General features: G+C 43.3%; 2 protein-coding genes and 1 long non-coding RNA gene across 17 annotated transcripts; all 3 read left to right on the top strand.

Annotated features, from left to right (window-relative positions):
- Nucleotides 1–66: 66 nt before the first annotated feature.
- LOC125901677 (uncharacterized) lies at nt 67–6,185 on the top strand. 15 transcript variants are annotated; one of them, XR_007451010.1, is made up of 6 exons: nt 721–855; nt 2,768–2,848; nt 2,959–2,987; nt 3,090–3,361; nt 3,953–4,002; nt 4,213–4,250. It is a non-coding gene; the product is annotated as an uncharacterized LOC125901677 (long non-coding RNA). The 15 variants fall into 15 exon arrangements; XR_007451015.1 differs by lacking the exons at nt 721–855; nt 2,768–2,848; nt 2,959–2,987 and adding exons at nt 67–340; nt 1,099–1,127; XR_007451023.1 differs by lacking the exons at nt 721–855; nt 2,768–2,848; nt 4,213–4,250 and adding an exon at nt 6,163–6,185 and having other exon boundaries at nt 2,882–2,987.
- A 1,453-nt stretch (nt 6,186–7,638) lies between these two features.
- On the top strand, nt 7,639–10,323 carry LOC125902692 (uncharacterized). The gene is made up of 6 exons (XM_049599230.1): nt 7,639–7,659; nt 7,871–8,387; nt 8,498–8,809; nt 9,272–9,349; nt 9,389–9,427; nt 9,779–10,323. The coding sequence occupies exons 1-6, from the start codon at nt 7,639–7,641 to the stop codon at nt 9,826–9,828; spliced, it is 1,017 nt and encodes a 338-aa protein (XP_049455187.1). The 3' UTR covers nt 9,829–10,323.
- Nucleotides 10,324–12,347: 2,024 nt separating this feature from the next.
- On the top strand, nt 12,348–25,578 carry LOC125902693 (uncharacterized). The gene is made up of 6 exons (XM_049599232.1): nt 12,348–12,377; nt 14,709–14,861; nt 14,979–15,062; nt 21,821–21,847; nt 22,029–22,052; nt 23,282–25,578. Exons 1-6 carry the CDS (start codon nt 12,348–12,350, stop codon nt 25,568–25,570), a joined length of 2,607 nt encoding a protein of 868 aa, XP_049455189.1. The 3' UTR covers nt 25,571–25,578.
- Nucleotides 25,579–25,734: the final 156 nt, after the last annotated feature.

The raw sequence follows: 25,734 nt of genomic DNA on the forward strand, positions 1-25,734 counted from the left end.
TGCAGGATATTTAGAATAAAAATGATCTTAATTCAGCACCAAAATGAATGGATCATTAATCTACATTATGTCTTCAGATTTAAACAGCTGTGATTTCTTTCAACATCTAATTGATTGTCATTAAATAAATAATTCAGTACATTTATCTCTGGTTAAACACACACTGTGAGACAGACAGATTAGAGACACACTGTAAGACAGACAGGTTAGACACACACTGTAAGACCGACAGGTTAGAGACACACTGTAAGACAGACAGGTTAGACACACACTGTAAGACAGACAGGTTAGAGAGACACTGTAAGACAGACAGATTAGAGACACACTGTAAGACAGACAGGTTAGACACACACTGTAAGACAGACAGGTTAGACACACACCGTGAGACCGACAGGTTAGAGACACACTGTAAGACAGACAGGTTAGACACACACTGTAAGACAGACAGGTTAGAGACACACTGTAAGACAGACAGGTTAGACACACACTGTGAGACCGACAGGTTAGAGACACACTGTAAGACAGACAGGTTAGACACACACTGTAAGACAGACAGGTTAGAGACACACTGTAAGACAGACAGATTAGAGACACACTGTAAGACAGACAGGTTGGACACACACTGTAAGACAGACAGGTTAGAGAGACACACTGTGAGACAGACAGATTAGAGACACACTGTAAGACAGACAGATTAGACACACACTGTAAGACAGACAGGTTAGAGACACACTGTAAGACAGACAGGTTAGACACACACTGTAAGACAGACAGGTTAGAGACACACTGTAAGACAGACAGGTTAGACACACACTGTGAGACCGACAGGTTAGAGACACACTGTAAGACAGACAGGTTAGACACACACTGTAAGACAGACAGGTTAGAGAGACACTGTAAGACAGACAGGTTAGAGAGACACACTGTGAGACAGACAGATTAGAGACACACTGTAAGACAGACAGATTCGACACACACTGTAAGACAGACAGGTTAGAGACACACTGTGAGACAGACAGATTTGCGACACACTATAAGACAGACAGGTTAGAGACACACTGTAAAACAGACAGATTTGAGACACTGTAAGACAGACAGGTTAGAGAGACACACTGTGAGACAGACAGGTTAGAGACACTGTAAAACGGGTTAGAGACACATTGTAAGACAGACAGATTAGAGACACACTGTAAGACAGACAGGTTCAACACACACTGTAAGACAGACAGGTTAGAGACACACTGTGAGACAGACAGGTTAGAGACACACTGTAAAACACAGATTTGCGACACACTGTAAGACAGACAGATTAGAGACACACTGTGAGACAGACAGGTTCGAGACAGACTGTGAGACAGGTTCAAGAGTCATTGTAAGGCAGACAGGTTAGAAATACTGTTAGACAGAAAGGTTAGAGTGACATTGTATGACAGACAGGTTAGAGAGACACACTGTGAGACAGATAGGTTAGAGACACACTGTGAGACAGACAGGTTAGAGACACAATGTAAAACAGACAGGTTAGAGAGATGCTGTAAGACAGACAGGTTAGAGACACACTGTAAGACAGAGAGATTAGAGACACACTGTGAGACAGATAGGTTAGAGACACAATGTAAAACAGACAGGTTAGAGAGATGCTGTAAGACAGACAGGTTAGAGACACACTGTAAGACAGACAGGTTAGAGACACACTGTAAAACACAGATTTGCGACACACTGTAAGACAGACAGGTTAGAGACACACTGTGAGACAGACAGGTTAGAGACACACTGTAAAACACAGATTTGCGACACACTGTAAGACAGACAGATTAGAGACACACTGTGAGACAGACAGGTTAGAGACAGACTGTGAGACAGGTTCAAGAGTCATTGTAAGGCAGACAGGTTAGAAATACTGTTACACAGAAAGGTTAGAGTGACATTATATGACAGACAAGTTAGAGAGACACACTGTGAGACAGATAGGTTAGAGACACAATGTAAAACAGACAGGTTAGAGAGATGCTGTAAGACAGACAGGTTAGAGAGATGCTGTAAGACAGACAGGTTAGAGACACACTGTAAGACAGACAGATTAGAGACACACTGTAAGACAGACAGGTTGGACACACACTGTAAGACAGACAGGTTAGAGACACACTGTGAGACAGACAGATTAGAGACACACTGTAAGACAGACAGATTCGACACACACTGTAAGACAGACAGGTTAGAGACACACTGTGAGACAGACAGATTTGCGACACACTGTAAGACAGACAGGTTAGAGACACACTGTAAAACAGACAGATTTGAGACACTGTAAGACAGACAGGTTAGAGAGACACACTGTGAGACAGACAGGTTAGAGACACTGTAAAACGGGTTAGAGACACATTGTAAGACAGACAGATTAGAGACACACTGTGAGACAGACAGGTTCAACACACACTGTAAGACAGACAGGTGAGAGACACACTGTGAGACAGACAGGTTAGAGACACACTGTAAAACACAGATTTGCGACACACTGTAAGACAGACAGATTAGAGACACACTGTAAGACAGACAGGTTAGAGACACACTGTGAGACAGGTTCAAGAGTCATTGTAAGGCAGACAGGTTAGAAATGCTGTTAGACAGAAAGGTTAGAGTGACCTTGTATGACAGACAGGTTAGAAAGACACTGTGAGACAGATAGGTTAGAGACACACTGTGAGACAGACAGGTTAGAGACACAATGTAAAACAGACAGGTTAGAGAGATGCTGTAAAACAGACAGGTTAGAGACACACTGTAAGACAGACAGGTTAGAGAGACACTGTAAGACAGACAGATTAGAGACACACTGTAAGACAGACAGGTTGGACACACACTGTAAGACAGACAGGTTAGAGAGACACACTGTAAGACAGACAGATTAGAGACACACTGTAAGACAGACAGATTCGACACACACTGTAAGACAGACAGGTTAGAGAGACACACTGTGAGACAGACAGGTTAGAGACACTGTAAAACGGGTTAGAGACACATTGTAAGACAGACAGATTAGAGACACACTGTAAGACAGACAGGTTAGAGACACACTGTGAGACAGACAGGTTAGAGAGACACTAAGACAGACAGGTTAGAGACACACTGTGAGACAGACAGGTTCGACACACACTGTAAGACAGACAGGTTAGAGAGACACACTGTGAGATAGACAGGTTAGAGACACACTGTGAGACAGACAGGTTCGACACACACTGTAAGACAGAAAGTTCAGAGAAACACATTGTGAAACAGACAGGTTAGAGACACACTGTAAGACAGACAGGTTAGAGGGACACTGTAAGACAGACAGGTTAGAGGGACACTGTAAAACAGACAGGTTAGAGACACTGTAAAACGGGTTAGAGACACATTGTAAGACAGACAGATTAGAGACACACTGTAAAACAGACAGGTTAGAGAGATGCTGTAAAACAGACAGGTTAGAGACACTGTAAAACGGGTTAGAGACACACTGTAAGACAGACAGATTAGAGACACACTGTAAGACAGACTGGTTATAGACACACTGTAAGACAGGTTCAAGACTCATTGTAAGGCAGACAGGTTAGAAATACTGTTAGACAGAAAGGTTAGAGTGACATTGTATGACAGACAGGTTAGAGAGACACACTGTGAGACAGACAGGTTAGAGACACACTGTAAGACAGACAGATTTGAGACACACTGCGAGACAGGTTCAAGACTCATTGTAAGGCAGACAGGTTAGAAATACTGTTAGACAGAAAGGTTAGAGTGACATTGTATGACAGACAGGTTAGAGAGACACACTGTGAGACAGACAGGTTAGAGACACTGTAAAACAGGTTAGAGACACATTGTAAGACATACAGATTAGAGACACACTGTAAGACAGACAGGTTTGACACACACTGTAAAACAGATTAGAGACACACTGTAAGACAGACAGGTTAGAGACACACTGTGAGACAGGTTCAAGACTCATTGTAAGGCAGACAGGTTAGAAATACTGTTAGACAGAAAGGTTAGAGTGACCTTGTATGACAGACAGGTTAGAGAGACACACTGTGAGACAGACAGGTTAGAGACACTGTAAAACAGGTTAGAGACACATTGTAAGACATACAGATTAGAGACACACTGTAAGACAGACAGGTTTGACACACACTGTAAGACAGACAGGTTAGAAACACACTGTGAGACAGACAGGTTAGAGACACACTGTAAAACAGACAGATTAGAGACACTAAAACAGGTTAGAGACACACTGTGAGACAGACAGATTAGAGACACTAAAACAGGTTAGAGACACACTGTGAGACAGACAGATTAGAGACACACTGTAAAACAGATTAGAGACACACTGTAAGACAGACAGGTTAGAGACACACTGTAAAACAGATTAGAGACACACTGTAAGACAGACAGGTTAGAGACACACTGTAAAACAGATTAGAGACACACTGTAAGACAGACAGGTTAGAAACACACTGTGAGACAGGTTCAGGACTCATTGTAAGGCAGACAGGTTAGAGAGACACACTGTGAGACAGACAGGTTAGAGACACTGTAAAACAGGTTAGAGACACATTGTAAGATATACAGATTAGAGACACACTGTAAGACAGACAGGTTTGACACACACTGTAAGACAGACAGGTTAGAAACACACTGTGAGACAGACAGGTTAGAGACACACTGTAAAACAGACAGATTTGCGACACACTGTAAGACAGACAGGTTAGAGACACACTGTGAGACAGACAGGTTAGAGACACTAAAACAGGTTAGAGACACACTGTGAGACAGACAGATTAGAGACACACTGTAAAACAGATTAGAGACACACTGTAAGACAGACAGGTTAGAGACACACTGTAAAACAGATTAGAGACACACTGTAAGACAGACAGGTTAGAGACACACTGTAAAACAGATTAGAGACACACTGTAAGACAGACAGGTTAGAGACACACTGTAAGACAGACAGGTTAGAGACACACTGTAAGACAGACAGATTTGCGACACACTGTAAGACAGACAGGTTAGAGACACATTGTAAAACAGACAGATTTGAGACACTGTAAAACGGGTTAGAGACACATTGTAAGACAGACAGATTAGAGACACACTGTAAGACAGACAGGTTAGAGAGACACACTGTGAGACAGACAGGTTAGAGACACTGTAAAACAGGTTAGAGACACACTGTAAGACAGACAGATTAGAGACACACTGTAAGACAGACAGGTTGGACACACACTGTAAGACAGACAGGTTAGAGACACACTGTGAGACAGACAGGTTAGAGACACACTGTAAAACAGACAGATTTGCGACACACTGTAAGACAGACAGGTTAGAGACACACTGTGAGACAGACAGATTAGAGACACACTAAAACAGATTAGAGACACACTGTAAGACAGACAGGTTAGAGACACACTGTAAAACAGATTAGAGACACACTGTAAGACAGACAGGTTAGAGACACACTGTAAGACAGACAGATTCGACACACACTGTAAGACAGACAGGTTAGAGACACACTGCGAGACAGTGTGTCTCACAGTGTGTGTAAGACAGACAGGTTAGAGACACACTGTAAGACAGATAGGTTAGAGACACACTGTAAAACAGACAGATTTGAGACACTGTAAGACAGACAGGTTAGAGAGACACACTGTGAGACAGACAGGTTAGAGACACTGTAAACGGGTTAGAGACACATTGTAAGACAGACAGATTAGAGACACACTGTAAGACAGACAGGTTCAACACACACTGTAAGACAGACAGGTTAGAGACACACTGTGAGACAGACAGGTTAGAGACTGTAAAACAGACAGATTTGCGACACACTGTAAGACAGACAGATTAGAGACACACTGTGAGACAGACAGGTTAGAGACAGACTGTGAGACAGGTTCAAGAGTCATTGTAAGGCAGGTTAGAAATACTCTTAGACAGAAAGGTTAGAGTGACATTGTATGACAGACAGGTTAGAGAGACACACTGTGAGACAGACAGGTTAGAGACACTGTAAAACAGGTTAGAGACACATTGTAAGACATACAGATTAGAGACACACTGTAAGACAGACAGGCTTGACACACACTGTAAGAGAGACAGGTTTGAAACACACTGTGAGACAGACAGGTTAGAGACACACTGTAAAACAGACAGATTTGCGACACACTGTAAGACAGACAGGTTAGAGAGACACACTGTGAGACAGACAGGTTAGAGACACTGTAAAACAGGTTAGAGACACATTGTAAGACAGATTAGAGACACACTGTAAGACAGACAGGTTGGACACACACTGTAAGACAGACAGGTTAGAGACACACTGTAAGTGTGTGTAGTGTATGTAGTTTGTGTCATTGGTGTTGTGTGTGTAGTTTGTGCAATTTGCATAGTGTGTTTGTGTAATTTGTGTAATGTGTGTAGTTTCTGTACTTTTTGTAATTTGCGCCGTGTGTGTAGTGTGTGTACTTTTTGTAGTGTGTGTTGTGTGTGTAGTTTGTGTAATTTGTGTATTGTGTGTAGTTTGTGTAGTGTGTGAAGTATTTGCAGTTTTTGTAATTTGTGAAGTGTGTTGTGTCGTGTGTTTAGTTTGTGTGTAGTCTGTCATTTGTGTATTATATGTAGTTTGACATTTGTGTAGTGTGTATACTGATACTGTAGTTTGTGTAGTTTATGTAGTTTGTGTAATGTGTGTTGTGTGTGTGTGTGTGTAGGTTGTGTAATTTGTGTAGTTCCTGTAGTGTGTGTAGTTTGTGAAATTTGTATATTGTGTGTAGTTTGTGTAGTGTGTGAGGTATTTGTAGAATGTGTAATTTGTGTAGTGTGTAGTTTGTGTAATCTGTCTAGTGTGTGGAGTTTCTGTAATTTATGTTGTATGAGTAGTTTCTGTTGTTTGGGTTGTGTGTAGTTTGTTTAGTGTCTGTAGGTTGTGTACTTGGTGTTGTTTGTGTCGTGTATTTTCTGTAATTTGTGTAGTTTGCGTAGTGTGTGAAGTTTGTGTTGTTTTTGTCATGTGTAGTTTGTGAAGTGTGTGTAGTTTGTGTAATTTGTGTATTGTATGTAGTTTTGTCATTTGTGTAGTGTGTGTACTGTATGTAATTTGTGTAGTTTCTGTAATTTATATAGTGTGTGGTGTGTACTTTCTGTAATTTGTGTAATTTGTGTAGTGTGTGTAGTTTGTGTAATTTGCATAGTTTGCGTAGTGTGTGCCGTATGTGTAGTTTGTTTTCTTTTTTGTAGTGTATAGTTTGCGTAATTTGTGCAGTGTGTGTGTGTGTATTTGGTGTAATGTGTAGTGTGTGTAGTTTGTGTAATTTGTGTAGTTTGTGTAATTTGTGTAGTTGGCGTAGTGTGTGTCGTATGTGTAATTTGCATAGTGTGTGAAGTTTGTGTAACTTGTGTAGTTTGTTTTATTTGTGTAGTTTGTGTAATTTGTGTACTGCGTGTAGGGTGTGTGTAGTTTGTGCAGGGTGTGTAGTTTTGGGAGTGTGTGCAGTTTTGTAGTGTTTGTTGCGTGTGTAGTATGTCGGGCTTACACATCTTATATAATGAGTGTACAGATGCTGGGTTTCACTCAGGGACATTTCAAGGTCCCTGGAGGACGGTATGCCTGCACGTCACCTGGATGTCAGGTGGTCTCTGATTTAACTAAACAGAAATTAGTCACTGCTGTGAAACAATGTCCGGAGCATCTTTGTCTAGAAGACGATTACAGAGTCATTGGCTCAGCCTGCAGCTCCACCTGCAGCTCCACCTGTCACTGATCAGCCAATTAAAAGACTGTGTGATCATGTGGTTTCTGTCTCGTCCCTCAGTGATTCAGGACCACTGCGACTAGCCAGAACTCCGTCGCCACCAGAGGACGAGAGTCCACCTGACAGTCCAGACTTCAGATGATCTGAACTGGATCCTGACCTCAGTCACAGGTAGATGTTATCTGAACTGGATCCTGACCTCCGTCACAGGTAGATATTATCTGAACTGGATCCACACCTCCGTCACAGGTAGATGTTATCTGAACTGGATCCAGACCTCAGTCACAGGTAGATGTTATCTGAACTGGATCCTGACCTCCGTCACAGGTAGATATTATCTGAACTGGATCCACACCTCCGTCACAGGTAGATGTTATCTGAATTGGATCCTGACCTCCGTCACAGGTAGATGTTATCTGAACTGGATCCACACCTCCGTCACAGGTAGATGTTATCTGAACTGGATCCTGACCTCAGTCACAGGTAGATGTTATCTGAACTGGATCCTGACCTCCGTCACAGGTAGATGTTATCTGAACTGGATCCAGACCTCAGTCACAGGTAGATGTTATCTGAACTGGATCCTGACCTCCGTCACAGGTAGATGTTATCTGAACTGGATCCACACCTCCGTCACAGGTAGATATTATCTGAACTGGATCCACACCTCCGTCACAGGTATCTGAATTGGATCCAGATCTCCGTCACAGGTAGATGTTATCTGAACTGGATCCACACCTCCGTCACAGGTAGATGTTATCTGAACTGGATCCTGACCTCAGTCACAGGTAGATGTTATCTGAATTGGATCCAGACCTCCGTCACAGGTAGATGTTATCTGAAATGGATCCAGACCTCCGTCACAGGTAGATGTTATCTGAACTGGATCCAGACCTCAGTCACAGGTAGATGTTATCTGAACTGGATCCAGATCTCCGTCACAGGTAGATGTTATCTGAAATGGATCCAGACCTCCGTCACAGGTAGATGTTATCTGAATTGGATCCAGACCTCAGTCACAGGTAGATGTTATCTGAAATGGATCCTGACCTCAGTCACAGGTAGATGTTATCTGAATTGGATCCAGATCTCCGTCACAGGTAGATGTTATCTGAACTGGATCCTGACCTCAGTCACAGGTAGATGTTATCTGAACTGGATCCACACCTCCGTCCACTGGTAGATGTTATCTGAACTGGATCCTGACCTCAGTCACAGGTAGATGTTATCTGAACTGGATCCTGACCTCCGTCACAGGTAGATGTTATCTGAACTGGATCCAGATCTCCGTCACAGGTAGATGTTATCTGAAATGGATCCAGACCTCCGTCACAGGTAGATGTTATCTGAACTGGATCCAGACCTCCGTCACAGGTAGATGTTATCTGAACTGGATCCAGACCTCCGTCACAGGTATCTGAATTGGATCCAGATCTCCGTCACAGGTAGATGTTATCTGAACTGGATCCACACCTCCGTCACAGGTAGATGTTATCTGAACTGGATCCTGACCTCAGTCACAGGTAGATGTTATCTGAACTGGATCCTGACCTCCGTCACAGGTAGATGTTATCTGAACTGGATCCAGATCTCCGTCACAGGTAGATGTTATCTGAAATGGATCCAGACCTCCGTCACAGGTAGATGTTATCTGAACTGGATCCAGACCTCAGTCACAGGTAGATGTTATCTGAATTGGATCCAGACCTCCGTCACAGGTAGATGTTATCTGAAATGGATCCAGACCTCCGTCACAGGTAGATGTTATCTGAACTGGATCCAGACCTCAGTCACAGGTAGATGTTATCTGAACTGGATCCAGATCTCCGTCACAGGTAGATGTTATCTGAAATGGATCCAGACCTCCGTCACAGGTAGATGTTATCTGAATTGGATCCAGACCTCTGTCACAGGTAGCTGTTATCTGAACTGGATCCTGACCTCAGTCACAGGTAGATGTTATCTGAATTGGATCCAGACCTCTGTCACAGGTAGCTGTTATCTGAACTGGATCCTGACCTCAGTCACAGGTAGATGTTAGGTTTTTTTCGGTTTTTGGTATTACCAGTTCAGTTCGGTACTCCGTCTTGGACCAGGTTTTTGTTTTTTTTTTTAGACTGACCGGACTGCATACTCGGGCGGAATGTAGGCGGAGTGGACTCAGTGGAGGTCTGCCCGGTAAAAGCGGACTTTTGCAAGCCCTGTGCGTGCAAAGCACGACCGCACGGACTGCGCACCAGTGTCACACAAAAGATTGCTCGGCATGTATTTTTCACATTGCGGGGATTTTTCACTGACATTTTTACCGGAAACTACAACGCGGTAGTGCGCTCGACTATGGAAGCCCGAATAACTGCGGACATTCCTGGCCTGGAGTCCGCTCCACTTATAGTACGCCCGAGTCTGTGAGCACCTATAGATAGGAACAGAGTGCCGACATCAAAGGCCGTCGGAGTCTGTGAGCACCTATAGATAGGAACAGAGTGCCGACATCAAAGGCCGTCGGAGTCTGTGAGCACCTGTGTCTGCCTCTTCGCCAAGCGCACTGCGAGCAGGAGAGGGGGGGGTGGGGGTGGGGCGGGGACTGAGCTAGGGGGTGCGAGCGTGCACGCGCTGAGGCCTCTACTGCAGCCTGGAGAAATCAAAAAATGCACCAATATGGCAACACTTTGGCTTTGAGCCAGACGAAGGAGGCAACCCTTGTTTGCTCTGATTGAGTAAGCTGCAAAATTTATTTGTAAGGAATAAAAGAAACAACGTGTTTCTGTCACTCTGTTGTCCTATGGTCATTTTTTATTTTAAATGAGTCAATTGCTCCCCCAAGTGGCGAAAATCCGGTTTTACCGACTTGATGCAGTTTTTCACAAACAACGGACCTTTTTTTTTTCTCATACCGACCCAACCCTAGTAGATGTTATCTGAACTGGATCGCGACCTCTGTCACAGGTAGATGTTATCTGAAGTGATAAAAACGTGTTATAATCAGATAAATGATTTGTAGATATGGGTGATCAATCACAGGAAGTAGTATTGATGTAGAAGTATGGATGATTAACAGTATCAGACAGACGTTCTGTTTTTCTGTTCTCTTGACGACTGTTGAAACTTCTCAGTAACTTTCTGTGACTGTTTTTCTTTGCTGCAAACTATTGTCTGTAACTGGTGAGTGAACTTTGTTTCTGTCTCTGTCTGTGTGAGTGAATGTGAAATAGGTGACAGTAGAGTCAGTAGATGACTGCAGTCAATAGATGACAGTAGAGTGGACAGGTGACAGTAGAGTGGACAGGTGACAGTAGGGTCAATAGATGACAGTAGAGTCGACAGGTAACAGTAGAGTCGACAGGTGACAGTAGAGTCAGCAGGTGACAGTAGAGTCGACCGGTTTCAGTAGAGTCGACAGTAGTCAATAGATGACAGTTGAGTCAATAGGTGACAATAGAATCGACAGATGACAGTAGAAGTGACAGGTGACAGTAGAGTCAATAGATGACAGTGGAGTTGACAGGTGACAGTAGAGTCAATAGATGACAGTAGAGTTGACAGGTGACAGTAGAGTCAACAGGTGACAGTAGAGTCGACAGGTTTCAGTAGTCGACAGTAGAGTCAATAGATGACAGTTGAGTCAGTTGGTGACAGTAGAGTCGACAGGTGACAGTAGAAGTGACAGGTGACAGTAGAGTCAATAGATGACAGTGGAGTTGACAGGTGACAGTAGAGTCAATAGATGACAGTAGAGTTGACAGGTGACAGTATAGTCAATAGATGACAGTAGAGTTGACAGGTGACAGTAGAGTCAACAGGTGACAGTAGAGTCTGTGACAGTAGTCAGATGACAGTTGAGTCAGACGGTGACAGTGATGATGTGATGACAGTAGAATTGACAGGTGACAGTAGAGTCAATAGGTGACAGTAGAGTTGACATGTGACAGTAGAGTCAATAGGTGACAGTAGAGTCGATGTGTGACAGTAGAGCCGACAGGTGACAGTAGAGCCGACAGATGACAGTAGAGTCAATGTGTAACAGTAGAGTTGACGTATGACAGTAGAGTTGACAGGTGACAGTAGAGCTGACAGGTGACAGTAGAGTCGACAGGTGACAGTAGAGTCAATAGGTGACAGTAGAATCGACAGGTGACAGTAAAGTCAATAGGTGACAGTAGAGTCGACAGGTGACAGTAGAATCGACAGGTGACAGTAGAGTCGACGTGTGACAGTAGAGTTGACGTGTGACAGTAGAGTCGATGTGTGACAGTAGAGCTGACAGGTGACAGTAGAGCCGACAGGTGACAGTAGAGTCAATAGGTGACAGTAGAATCGACAGGTGACAGTAAAGTCAGTAGGTGACAGTAGAGTCGACGTGTGACAGTAGAGTTGACGTGTGACAGTAGAGTCGACAGGTGACAGTAGAGCTGACAGATGACAGTAGAGTCGACAGGTGACAGTAGAGTCAATAGGTGACAGTAGAATCGACAGGTGACAGTAAAGTCAGTAGGTGACAGTAGAGTCGATGTGTGACACTAGAGCCGACAGATGACAGTAGAGTCGATGTGTGAGAGTAGCATGATCTCCTACACACTGACACACAGACAGGTCAGACACAATAATGACAGACTCTGTTAATGTTGGCAAAGAGGGTGGAGTTACACTTAGTGTGTATATGTGTATGAATGTGTGTATATTTGTGTGTATGCATTTGATGTTGGTAAACTGTGTGTTTGTGAAGTCATAGGTGTGTAACATTACAGGATCGTTTCACTCAATAAAATCAGACCGCACTGATTATCTGATCTGTGGACGTGTTGTGCCGACAGCCGCATACTGAGTGACACTAATGTGACACATGTGACACTAATGTGATACTAATGTGACATTATGTGGCACTAACATGACACTAAGGTGACAGTAACGTGACACTAATGTCGCACTAACATGATGCTAATGTGGCACTAACATGACGCTAATGCGACACTGATGTGATACTAATGTGACATTATGTGGCACTAACATGACACTAAGGTTACAGTAACGTGACACTAATGTGGCACTAACATGACGCTAATGTGACACTAATGTGGCACTAACATAATGTGATACTAATGTGGCACTAACATAATGTGATACTAATGTGACATTATGTGGCACTAACATGACAATAAATAATTCAGTACATTTATCTCTGGTTAGACACACACTGTAAGACAGACAGGTTAGAGACACACTGTTAGACAGGTTCAAGACTCATTGTAAGACAGACAGGTTCGACACACACTGTAAGACAGACAGGTTAGAGAGACACACTGTGAGATAGACAGGTTAGAGACACACTGTGAGACAGACAGGTTCGACACACACTGTAAGACAGATTAGAGACACATTGTAAAACAGACAGATTAGAGACACACAGTAAAAGACAGATTAGAGACACACTGTAAGACAGACAGGTTAGAGACACACTGTGAGACAGACAGATTAGAGACACACTGTGAGACAGACAGATTAGGGACACACTGTAAAACAGACAGGTTAGAGACACACTGTGAGACAGACAGATTAGGGACACACTGTAAAACAGACAGGTTAGAGACACACTGTAAGACAGACAGGTTAGAGGGACACTGTAAGACAGACAGGTTAGAGGGACACTGTAAAACAGACAGGTTAGAGACACACTATGAGACAGGTTCAAGACTCATTGTAAGGCAGACACGTTAGAAATACTGTAAGACAGACAGATTAGAGACACACTGTAAAACAGACAGATTAGAGATACACTGTAAAACAGACAGATTAGAGACACACTGTGAGACAGACAGATTAGAGACACACTGTAAAACAGACAGATTAGAGATTAACTATAAAACAGACAGATTAGAGATACACTATAAAACAGACAGATTAGAGACACACTGTGAGACAGACAGATTAGAGACACACTGTAAAACAGACAGATTAGAGACACACTGTAAAACAGACAGATTAGAGATACACTATAAAACAGACAGATTAGAGACACACTGTAAAACAGACAGATTAGAGACACACTGTAAAACAGACAGATTAGCGATACACTATAAAACAGACAGATTAGAGACACACTGTGAGACAGACAGATTAGAGACACACTGTAAAACAGACAGATTAGAGACACTGTAAAACAGACAGATTAGAGACACTAATGCAACATTGATGTGATACTAATGTGACATTATGTGGCACTAACATGATACTAAGGTGACAGTAACGTGACACTAATGTGACACTAATGTGACTCTAATGTATCCAAAGTAAAATGAAAAATACTGGTGAGTAAATCCGTTAAATCTATGTCACAATGTCAGGGTCAGGCTCAGGGTTGGGGTCAGGGTCATATGACACAGTTTAATGTCAACAGGAGGCGCTCAGCTTACTCACATTGACAGGCTGTTGATGTGAGTGTGTGTTACCTGACTGTTCTGTCTGAACTCTGACAGCTGCTGTTGCATCACTGTAACACGATCACAAATGAATTCATCTCATGTTGTCCTCATGTTCACGTGTTCGTCGGTCTCAGATCAGAATTTGTCAAAGTTTAGGAGGAGTTATTTCTGATCAAATCTAATGACGACGACACATTAACAGTGTCCTCCATTGTCAGAGTATTGTCCAGCCTCATAAGATCCAACACGCTGTTGTCTTTTCTGCCACCAGGGGTCCTTGCTGTGTTTACACAGAGTAGTGATGAGTGTTGTATTTCATGAGGCTGGAGCATGTTGCATCTCTGTTGTGGCGCCATCCGAATAATGCCAACAGACTGAGTCATTGTTTCTGTATCGTCTACATGTGGCTTCATCCATCCTCTGATTTTAAGATGAAGCTGGAAAATGGATCAGAAATAATAGAAGCTGCTTAAATGAAATCTGCTCTGAGTTGATCTGATAACAGCTTGTCTTGTTTTTTTTTTGGGGGGGGGGGCAGCTTAAAAAGGGGCCGCCGGTGCCTCCACCACCAAAGGTCACACCTACCAAAGAGGTGGCGGAGGAGCAGATCATTGACCTGTTTGGAGGAGAATTTTTACCGGCACCTTCACCATCACAGGTCGGTGGAGTCTTCACATATATTCTGTGTTCCTAAAAAAGAGATAGTTTACATGCACCATGTGTTGTATACAATTGCTTCTTGTTTTACTGACGTTGTTGTTGTTGTTGTCCACAGCCCAATGAACGGCCAGGAGAATCACTTCTTGACCTGGACTTTGATGCTTTTCAACCGGATGACAGTGTTTCGCCAATACCACAGGTTCGAGTTCTTTAAATTAACTGCTTTACAGCGTACAACGTCCCTCAGTCCCTGGACCCTCTGTCCCTGGACCCTCTGTCCCTGGACCCTCTGTCCGTGGATCCTCTGTCCTTGGACCCTGTGTTCTTGGACCCTCTGTTCATGGACCCTGTGTCCTTGGACCCTCTGTCCCTGGAACCTGTGTCCGTGGATCCTCTGTCCTTGGACCCTGTGTTCTTGGACCCTCTGTTCATGGACCCTGTGTCCTTGGACCCTCTGTCCCTGGAACCTGTGTCCTTGGACTCTGTGTCCCTGGATCCTCGGTCCTTGGACACTTGTACCCTCTGTTCCTGGATTCTCTGTCCTTGGACCCTCTATCCCTGGACCCTCTGTCCTTGGACCCTCTGTCCCTGTCCCTCTGTCTTTGGACCCTTTGTCCCTGGACCCTGTGTCCCTGGACCCTGTGTTCTTGGGCTCTGTGTCCCTGGACCCTGTGTCCTTGGGCCCTCTATCCCTGGACCCTGTGAAACCTAAGGAAGAGACAGTGAGGACAGATCAGTTTTCAGGACAAACTATTCTGTGGCACGTAGAGTGTTGTGATAAATAATTTGCTTTAAATAATGTCGTGTTTCTAGTTTTTATCTAAACCATACAGGTGTTTAAAAATGAAACGCCTGTGCTCAGGAAATCGTAAAGTTTGGGTGGGAGGAGAGCAATATGAATGAAGGTTTGGTAGTCGCACCAGCAAGAGCTTCAATTTACTTTCACTGCTGAAAACACGAATAATGTTACCGTTGGTAAAATCAAACAAAATCCATGCTCTACTTTAGAACTGCGGTGGTTGTGTCAAAGCAGGCGACTAGTCATTTAAAAGTAAAACCTCTGCTGTTAAAGTGTGAAATAAAGTTTCTGAACGTGAGTAGTTGCTACTTAAATATTTTTAATGTTGTCAGGCAAACACTGACTGACTTTACTTTTTCACTCTTTAACTTTGAATGTTGCTAACGGCAACATGATGTGCTTAAATTTCCTTAATTATGATAGTAATAGTAAATATAGCCGCAAGCGGCAATTCCAGAGTTCGAGCCAGCATGGAAATTTGAGATTTGAAAGCTGGGTAGAATTAGCACCTTTGATAGTTCAGGACACCTACCTCTAAGATTATCAACAGGTTTGATGACAATCAGACAGTTGCTCATGCATTTATGTCCAAATCTTTATTGGGCCACGCTCTTCTTTGGAAGCACTGTCACTTTGTATTGGTCAACTGCAGAAACATTTTGGAGAAATGCATTAATGGCTTAATTAAAAAAACATACACCACAGGATTGAAACTTCAGGCTCATCTAAAGATAAGTGTCTAATAAGAAGTACTTCCTTTCGCCACTAGGTGGCGCTATGACTATCACAGTATTTTGTCATATAAATGTGTTCAGGGTGGGACTAAAATTAATCATGTGAAGTTTGGTGGACATCGGACCATTTACTCCAAAGTCATAGCAATTTCCTGTTTCATGGCGAGACATCAAAATTAAACCCTCTGCAGCGGGCATGGACACTAATGATATGTCATGTTTGTGAACATCAAATATAGACCACAGCACTGAAATTTTATGTTAATCCAAAGATAAGTGTCTGATAAGAAGCACTTCCTTTTGACTAAAGGTGGCATTATGACTATCACAAAATATTGTCATATAAATGTTTCCAGGGCGGGACTAATATGACTGATGTTAAGTTTGGTGGAGATTGGACCACTTACGCCAAAGTTATAGCAATTTCGTTTTTCATGGTGAGACCTCAAAATTCAACGTTCTGCAGTGGGCGCACCATTCAACACTGGGCAGATCCTCTAATAACTTTTGGTCACAAGGTGGTCAGGCTCATAAACCAAGTTTGGAGCCAATCTGATCAAATCTGTAGGACAAGTTCATTAAAACACAACATGTGTGAAATGCCAAAAATCAAATCAAATCACAACAACTTTATTTGTCCCAAAGTGCAATTCAGTTTGACAGTTCACCAGGCCCACAGATATCCATGCACACAATCATACATCCACAGCAGCAATTAGTTGATGTCAGTGAGGCCCGCAGGCGGCCTTCTCTGTCTCCCACAGGGAACACACAAGAAATACACAGCACTACCAGTCGTTAGTCTAATGATACAACAAAAGTACACAAGAACATGCAGCAATAATACACAAGACAATAATAAGTCTGATGAACATCAAAGACAGGGTGTAGTACACCACGATAAATTCACAAGACAATAATAATATCTGATGATACATCAAAACAACATAAAAAAAAACATAGTGCACCCAAGTACACAAGCTAAGAATCCCTCAAGTCACTTCCATAGACTTGAATCAAGGTTTAAAGTCTGATAGCAGACAGGATAAAAGATCTGGAGTGGCGGTTAGTTTTCCTAGATGGAGCTTTAATGCGACGCCCTGAGGGCATAAGTGAAAACTCAGTGGACAGAATATGGTCATGCTGAGCAATGATTCCCTTTGCTTTTCTGACCACACGTTTGTCCCAAAGGGAACTCAAATCTTCCTGCTTCACACCAGTTATCTTGGAACAGACCTTCACAATACCATTCAGGCAATTTTTATCTCTTACTCACAGGCCGTTAAACCAACAAATGAACGATAAGGTCAGAAGGCTTTCAATAAAGGATTTGTGAAACAAAAACTTAATGGTTTTGCTAACATTGAAGGAGTTCAACTTCCTAAGTAGATAAATCCTCTGTTGACCCTTCATTGCAATAATATTAGTGTTCACATCAAATCTTAGCTGGGAATCAAATACTGTTCCCAAGTATTTATATGAATCAACAGTCTCCACCTCCTTGCCATGAATAAAGTTTGCAACAGGCTTGGTACGATTCTTGCCAAAGTCAGTGATTAGCTCCTTAGTTTTAGACACATTAAGGTCCACAGAGTTATAGTCACACCAACTGATAAAGGCTGTAAGAGCACTGCCATGACCTGCTGCTGGACCTTGGAGAAGGGAAAGAAGAACCGTGTAATCTGAAAATTTGACTAAGTAGCTTTCTTCTTTGACAGACCTGCAGCTATCAGTGTATAGAATAAAAAGAAGGGGAGAGAGGACACACCCTTGGGGTGAGCCTGTGTTGGAAATCAGGACATCTGACATGACTCCATTAACTAAAACCCGCTGTTTCCTCCCTGTTAAAAAGTTAAGAATCAATAATAGAAGCTGATGTGGTAGATTAAAATGCACACTGAGGTGATCGATTGAAATGTGCGGTTGCATCTTATTGAAGGCCGATGAGAAGTCGGCAAACAAGAGTCTAGCATGAGAGTTTGGTTTCTCCAAATGCGTATAGATCTTATTTCGGTTGAACAATTTAGCATCCTCCAGCCCCCTCCCAGCCCGATCCAGATTTCCCGCAACCAGGGACGCAATCTCATCTTTTAAAATTCTTTCAAAGTGTTCAATAATTAATGATGTCAGGGCGACTGGCCTGAACTCATTCAAATCACTGGCTCTCTTTACTTTAGGAATGGGAATTATTGTGGAAGTCTTCCTAAGTGAGGGTGACACACAGCTATCAGCGCATAATTGAAAAATTTTTGAGAAGACTCAACTAACCTGATTGGCACAGTGATGTAGGACTCGCCCACCAATGGTATCCAGGCCTGCAGCCTTCCTAATATTTGTCCTCTTTAATGAGGCAGCTACATGCTCCTGTGATATCACTAAGGATTTGTGGGGTACAAGAGAGTTCCTTACCCTAGAGACATAATCAGCAACATCAGGTTTTTCAAAACGAGAAAAGAAAGAATTAAAACAATTTGACAGATCAGTATCATCAACCCCATTAATTCTGATGTGATCCTCTGTTACATCAGTATAGTGATCAATAGATGCCATTGCCTTGATACCCTGCCAGGCAGCCCTCATAGTATTGCTGCTGAATTGCATTTCTATTTTCTTTTTGTACTCTATTTTGGCCTTGAAGATTTCATTTTTAAGTTCCCTGGCAACATTATTTTTCGTCTTTTCCAGAGGGTCCCCTGAGTAAAAAGTTCTTTTCTTTTTGTTAAGCACCGATTTAAGCTTCTTGGTCACCCAGGGTTTTTTATTAGGATATACAGTGGTTTCGGACACCCTTAAAATTTTACACAATCTCAAATATAATCATGAAATATTTGTGAAAAAATCTTTTTTGTGTTTCAAAAGGTGTGGCTGCATTAGACAGATACAAACAAATACAAATTATATTTTTTTGTTTATTGTTTACAAGAAAAACTAACAAAACTAAATTCTTGACAGTTTCAATATGTCAGTTCTCAACATTGTCGGTATCAAAGTCAACAAATAACAGAGAATGTGTTCAAAACTGAACACAAAATAAATAAACCATCACATCATCAAATTAATATTTAGTAGTCCTGCCATTGGCACGTAGTAGAGCTCTAATCCTGGCTGGCATGTTCCCCACGAGCCTTTCACACTGTTGAGGGGTAATCTTGTCCCATTCTTCTTGAATTACTGCTTTTAATTCTTCTAAATTCTTTGGTTTATGCTTTGAAACAGACCTTTTGATAATCCACCACAGATTTTCAATGGGGCTCATGTCCGGGATTGAGCTGGCCACTCTAAGACCTGGATACTGTGCTCCTGCAGCCAAGTTCTACTGGCCTTGGATGTGTGGCAAGGGGCATTATCTTGTTGAAACATCCAGTTTTTACCTCGACAGAACAGTGCACGCGCAGAAGGGAGCATGTGGGTTTGGAGAATGGTACAATACTTGGTAGAGTTCAATGTGCCATCACAGACAGTGAGATGACCAACACCAGCAGCGCTCATGCATCCCCAAACCATGATACTGCCTCCACCATGCTTGACTGTAGGTACTGTACATGCTGGAGATAATGCTTCGCCTGGCCTTCTGCGTACCCTCACATTAGTAGGAGGAAGATAAAGCTGGAAACTGGACTCATCTGACCACAAAATCTTCCAGTTTCTGGCTGTCCAGTTCTTGTGTGCCTGGGCCCAACGACGCCAGGCTAACCTCTGTCTCTCATTGATCAGGGGCTTCTTGATAGCCTTGTAGGACCTTAAGCCATGATCTAAATGTGCGGGTGGAACACTGGACACCAGTTTGGTTTGACCACTGCTGCTGAAGCTCCTGTGATGTCATTCGGCGGTTTTGCCTGCACATGCGGATCAGGATGCGGTCATTTCTTGCTGAAGAAACCCTTGGACGCCCAGATCTTGGTTTGTCTTCCAAGCTGTTGGTTCGTCTGTATTTCTGCAGAGTGTATCCAAATGCTGAAGGACTGCATCTGCACTTCCTGGCTATCTGGCGGCAGCTGTACCCTTCCTGGCTGAGAATCTTTATCTTCAGGCGTGTTTCCTGCATTAGGTTCCTTGTTTTAGCCATTTTTGTGTCTGAAGAACTTTCAAATGTGCTGGCTTTATGTAGACACGAAGCTTGGCAACAAAAATTGTGTCTTTTAATAAAAAGAACGACCTTCATCACTGGTACCAAAATGACCCAATACTCAAAATGTCTTATGTATTTTTATGGAACCAATCAATTTTAAGTTTTTAATGGCTTTTTTAGGATTTATTTAGTATTTTGGCTGTGACTGTACTAAAAGAAATTGCACTTGAAGACCTAAGAGTGATTCTTAATGCAATATTTCACAAATGCATGGGGTGTCCGAAAACTTTTTTCCACCACTGTATAATGACCTTTTTGGTGGGTATAATAGAGTCTACACAAAAGGAGATATAAGATGATACAACATCCGAGACTTAATCAATATCGTCATTACAGGTGTCAAAAAAACAGTCCCAATCAGTACAATCCATACATGCTTGAAGAGATAAGACAGCATCCTCAGACCAGGTTTTGACTGTCTTTTCCGTGCACTCAAGGTGCCTGAAGCAAGGCTTGTAGGTGGGCATTAGGTAGACGCTGTTATGATATGGTGCTCCCAGAGATGGCATAGGAAGCGACTTGTAAGCACCACCCACCAAGCCATAACACAAGTCCAGGATAGAGTTATTTTTAGTAGTTGTACAAGTTGTTCATAGGTCTTAAGGGTCGAATCCAGGGAGCAGTGATCAAAATCCCCAAGTAAGAATTTAGGTACCTCTGTGCAGATTGAGTCAAACCTGTGGGTGACGTAAGCGATCAGCTGCGTTGCCGTAGTAACATTAGCTTTGGGGTGAATGTAAACAATAGTGAAGAAGAGTTGCTGAAATTCTTGAGGCAGGTAATGCGGACGGAGAGAGACGGTCAACAGTTCAATGTCAGGCGTACAAAGTCTCTCTCGAACAACAATGGTATTATAGTACCTGCGATTAATGTAAAGACATACACCTCCTCCATGACTCTTCCCTGTGATGTCAGGATCCTCGTCCCAGTCAGCGTCACTGAGCCATGTTTCAGTGAAAGCAAAAAGACAGGTTTCTCTGATTTCCCTCTTATACTTGACCCAAAGCTTCCAACTCGTCTACTTTGTTCCTAATAGACTGTGCGTTGGCGAGCAATATTGTAGGCAGAGGGGGGAGCCTGCGCCGGTTGTCAAGGCTGAGACTTTTCAGTCTCATTATTCTTCAGTTCATCCCATCAGGGGTTTGTGTTGATGTTTATCGATTATTGATATTTATTGGTTATTGATATTTATCGGATATTGATATATATTGGTTATTGATATGATGTTTATCTGTTTTCTGTACAAACCGTATTGACACCATGAGCTTCATGAACATGTGCTCTGCCTCTTTCAGACAGCTGTTCCTTGGGATATGTGGTCGGTGAGTAAAATCTGTCTATTGGTGTTCGATCAAAAACATTCACTAAATTTATGATCCAGTTTTTTTGGGGGGTAAAATTTATTTGGAGATAAAAGTATGAATGACGTAAAATCAATCAGTATATTAAAAGACAGTACACAGATCTCTGAACATATGAACCATCTTCTGTCCATTTTTTTAGGCAAACACACAAACAGCTGAGCCTGTAAGTAAAACACAACATCTGTTCTTCATCATTATCATCATCATCATCATCATCACTAAAACCTTATGAATCACTGATAGAACTTCAGTATATTTACAGAACCATCCACTTGATTCTTGTTTTCAGTTGGTTCTGTTGGCACAAAGATAATTTTATTTACAGAAGTCACAGTTTACCTCGGAGGGGTTGTAACAAACAACATTTCTCCGTCATCTCACAGATCCTTTCTTCTGTTGACACCAGTGTATGTACACCAGGGGCGATTGCTCTGAGACAACAGGGGAGGCTGAACTTCCCACAAAATTTCATAGAAGAAATGGTCAAATATGCACTATTGAATTTACATTAAAATAAGAATTTACATTGCATTAAACGTGCGCTAGGATGCATTTCACATCGTGACTATGATGTTCAAACGTCAGCTGTTTGTCACCAGTTTTCAAACGCGACCTCCCTGTCATACATGCTCGTGTCAGCACGGTGGATGCGGAGCCTCCAAGCATTCCAATGAGACAGCGCTGAGCAGGTTTTTTTCATGCAGCAAAGAGAGATGCTCATTGGATAAAGGCTCAGCCTCCTTGGGACCTAATGGAGCGGTAGGCAGGAGAGGACGCTCGGTGTCTGCATAATGATTGGAGGAACTGTCTAAAAGGCTGAACCCCTTTGTGATTGACAGCGCTTTGGAAATACACACCGGCATTGGCGACCCCTGTCTTCTGACAGAGTGTTTCCATAAAACATATAGCTCATTTTCACTGTTTGTACAGTTCAGGAGTTTAAACCCATCTGAAAATCTCTGAGGTGTGTGTTGCTGTGGTTCTATGTCATGAGTGTGGTTGAAAAATAGCTTGAATTAAATGTTCCTTTTATAAGTTACTGCCTTGCTAAAATATGACGCGTTATGATGTAAACCTAAAGTGAGCCTCCCCTGTTTGAAAGACCAGCAGCCGCCACTGATATACAGTATATCTGAAAATTGATATTAAACTTATTTGATGCAGGTGAATCTTGTCTCTTCAGAGATAACCGCTTAGTCTTAATTTACCCAGAATTCACAGTGATGGTTCTACTGACAGCAGTCAGGAACATGTTTTTTAATAACAGTTATGATCAGTCTGTCTTTGTGCAACCAGTCCTTGGATTCTCACATCGTTCCTGTCTATTGTCTTTGTCTTTGGGTGGGGGCGGGGTCACAATTTAACCCTACAATCCCTGCTTTTCCCGAGCAGGCTGCAGATACTGGCTTCATCGCTGACTGGTCCGCTGACTTTGGTTCATTGTCAGCAAACGGAGATGCTGCTTCAGGAGCTGAGGCCCCTGCTGTAGGGCTGGAGAGGGCACAGGGCGGGGCACAGGGTGGGGCTCAGGGCAGGCCCCAGGCAGATGACTGGCAGCCAGGTGCAGACACAGCTACTACACATCCTCAGGACAGTGAGCCAACCACAGCAGCTCAAGATGAGGTTAGCAGCTGGAACTCTCAAAGTAACCCCGACCTTCATCCCTCTGCAGTCAGAGGAGATGAAGATGAGACAAGACATGCAGATTCCGTGGGAGATACAGCAGGGCAGGAAGACCGCAGGAAGTCTACCCCAGGTCTTATATTCACCAATGAGTACGGTGAACAGATTGAGGACAGCACAGAGGACAGAGTAGACAAGTGGTCCAGGTCTCCAGATGGGTCTGGGTCTGAATATGAGACTGCTGAGGAGTGGGGTGATGGAGGTCAGGGTGGAGGCTGGGCAAGTGCAGATGATGAATTTTCTTATGAAGATCGTTCACCAGTGAATGTCTCAGAGGGATGGGGATCTGAAAACAATGGTGTAGCAGCAGATTGGTCTCAGATGGTAGGAAACATTTCCCCAGAGAGCAATGCAGCAGACAGAAAGTGTTCAGGTGAAGAAGAGCCAATAGGAAACCAAACTGATATCACATCAAGTTGCAGAAAATATTCTGAAAGTCGAGGGAAAGGACACAAAAGCGTTTTTAAATCTGAAACACAGGGAGGAGGTGTGTTTGATTCAGTGACCTCAGCTGAAACACAGGGAGGAGGTGCGTTTGATTTAGATCCTTTTGCTGAAACACAGGGAGGAGGTGCGTTTGATTCAGTTCCATCAGCTGAAACACAGGGAGGAGGTGCGTTTGATTCAGTGACCTCAGCTGAAACACAGGGAGGAGGTGCGTTTGATTCAGATCCTTTTGCTGAAACACAGGGAGGAGATGCATTTGATTCAGATCCTTTTGCTGAAACTCAGGGAGGAGGTGCGTTTGATTCAGTTCACTCAGCTGAAACACAGGGAGGAGGTGCGTTTGATTCAGATTCTTTTGCTGAAACACAGGGAGGAGGTGCGTTTCATTCAGTTCCCTCAGCTGAAACACAGGGAGGAGGTGCGTTTGATTCAGTGACCTCAGCTGAAACACAGGGAGGAGGTGCGTTTGATTCAGATCCTTTTGCTGAAACACAGGGAGGAGATGCATTTGATTCAGATCCTTTTGCTGAAACTCAGGGAGGAGGTGCGTTTGATTCAGTTCACTCAGCTGAAACACAGGGAGGAGGTGCGTTTGATTCAGATTCTTTTGCTGAAACACAGGGAGGAGGTGCGTTTCATTCAGTTCCCTCAGCTGAAACACAGGGAGGAGGTGCGTTTGAGTCAGATCCTTTTGCTGAAACACAAGGAGGAGGTGCGTTTGATTCAGATCCTTTTGCTGAAGCACAGGGAGGAGGTGCGTTTGAGTCAGATCTTTTTGCTGAAACACAGGGAGGAGGTGCGTTTGAGTCAGATCCTTTTGCTGAAACACAAGGAGGAGGTGCGTTTCATTCAGTTCCCTCAGCTGAAACACAGGGAGGAGGTGCGTTTGAGTCAGATCCTTTTGCTGAAACACAGGGAGGAGGTGCGTTTGAGTCAGATCCTTTTGCTGAAGCACAGGGAGGAGGTGCGTTTGAGTCAGATCCTTTTGCTGAAGCACAGGGAGGAGGTGCGTTTGAGTCAGATCTTTTTGCTGAAACACAGGGAGGAGGTGCATTTGAGTCAGATCCTTTTGCTGAAGCACAGGGAGGAGGTGCATTTGATTCAGATCCTTTTGCTGAAACACAGGGAGGAGGTGCGTTTGATTCAGATCCTTTTGCTGAAACACAGGGAGGAGACAAGGGGGGTGGTTTTGAATTTGATCCATTTACTGAGACCTCAGGAGAAGATAGAGTTGGGTCCGCTGTGAATGCGAGAGGTGGGTGGGACACAGACTTGTTTGCCAGCAGTTTTCCAGAGGCCTTTGCAGGGACTGAAGGTAGTCACAGCAGTGGCTTCGACTCTTCTGTCACCCAACAAAACTCGACGTCTGCTGCTGTGTCTGGAACGGCAGAAGCAATCAAAGATGTAAATGTTACCAGAATTCACAAAGAACCAGAAAATTCAGACATGTCCGAAGATGAAGCTGCAAACCGGAGATTTGGAAAGTTGTACCAAGAGCTAGATACAGAAAAGGAAGAGGTACTTGACATCCTGCAGTCCTCAGTGTGGTAGATTAGAGTAGACTTTCTGTTGTCTACCCTCCCACAGATTGAGAAACAGTGAAAGTAGTTGTCCTGAAACCTGGATCCCAGCCTGAGCTCCTCCTCCTGCCTCCCGCTTGCATTGTCTGCTTGTTCATGCCATACTTTTATTTTCACATCAAATCAATCTTCACT

Source organism: Epinephelus fuscoguttatus, linkage group LG15 (genome assembly GCF_011397635.1).
Source record: "Epinephelus fuscoguttatus linkage group LG15, E.fuscoguttatus.final_Chr_v1".
NCBI classification, from domain to species: domain Eukaryota; kingdom Metazoa; phylum Chordata; class Actinopteri; order Perciformes; family Serranidae; genus Epinephelus; species Epinephelus fuscoguttatus.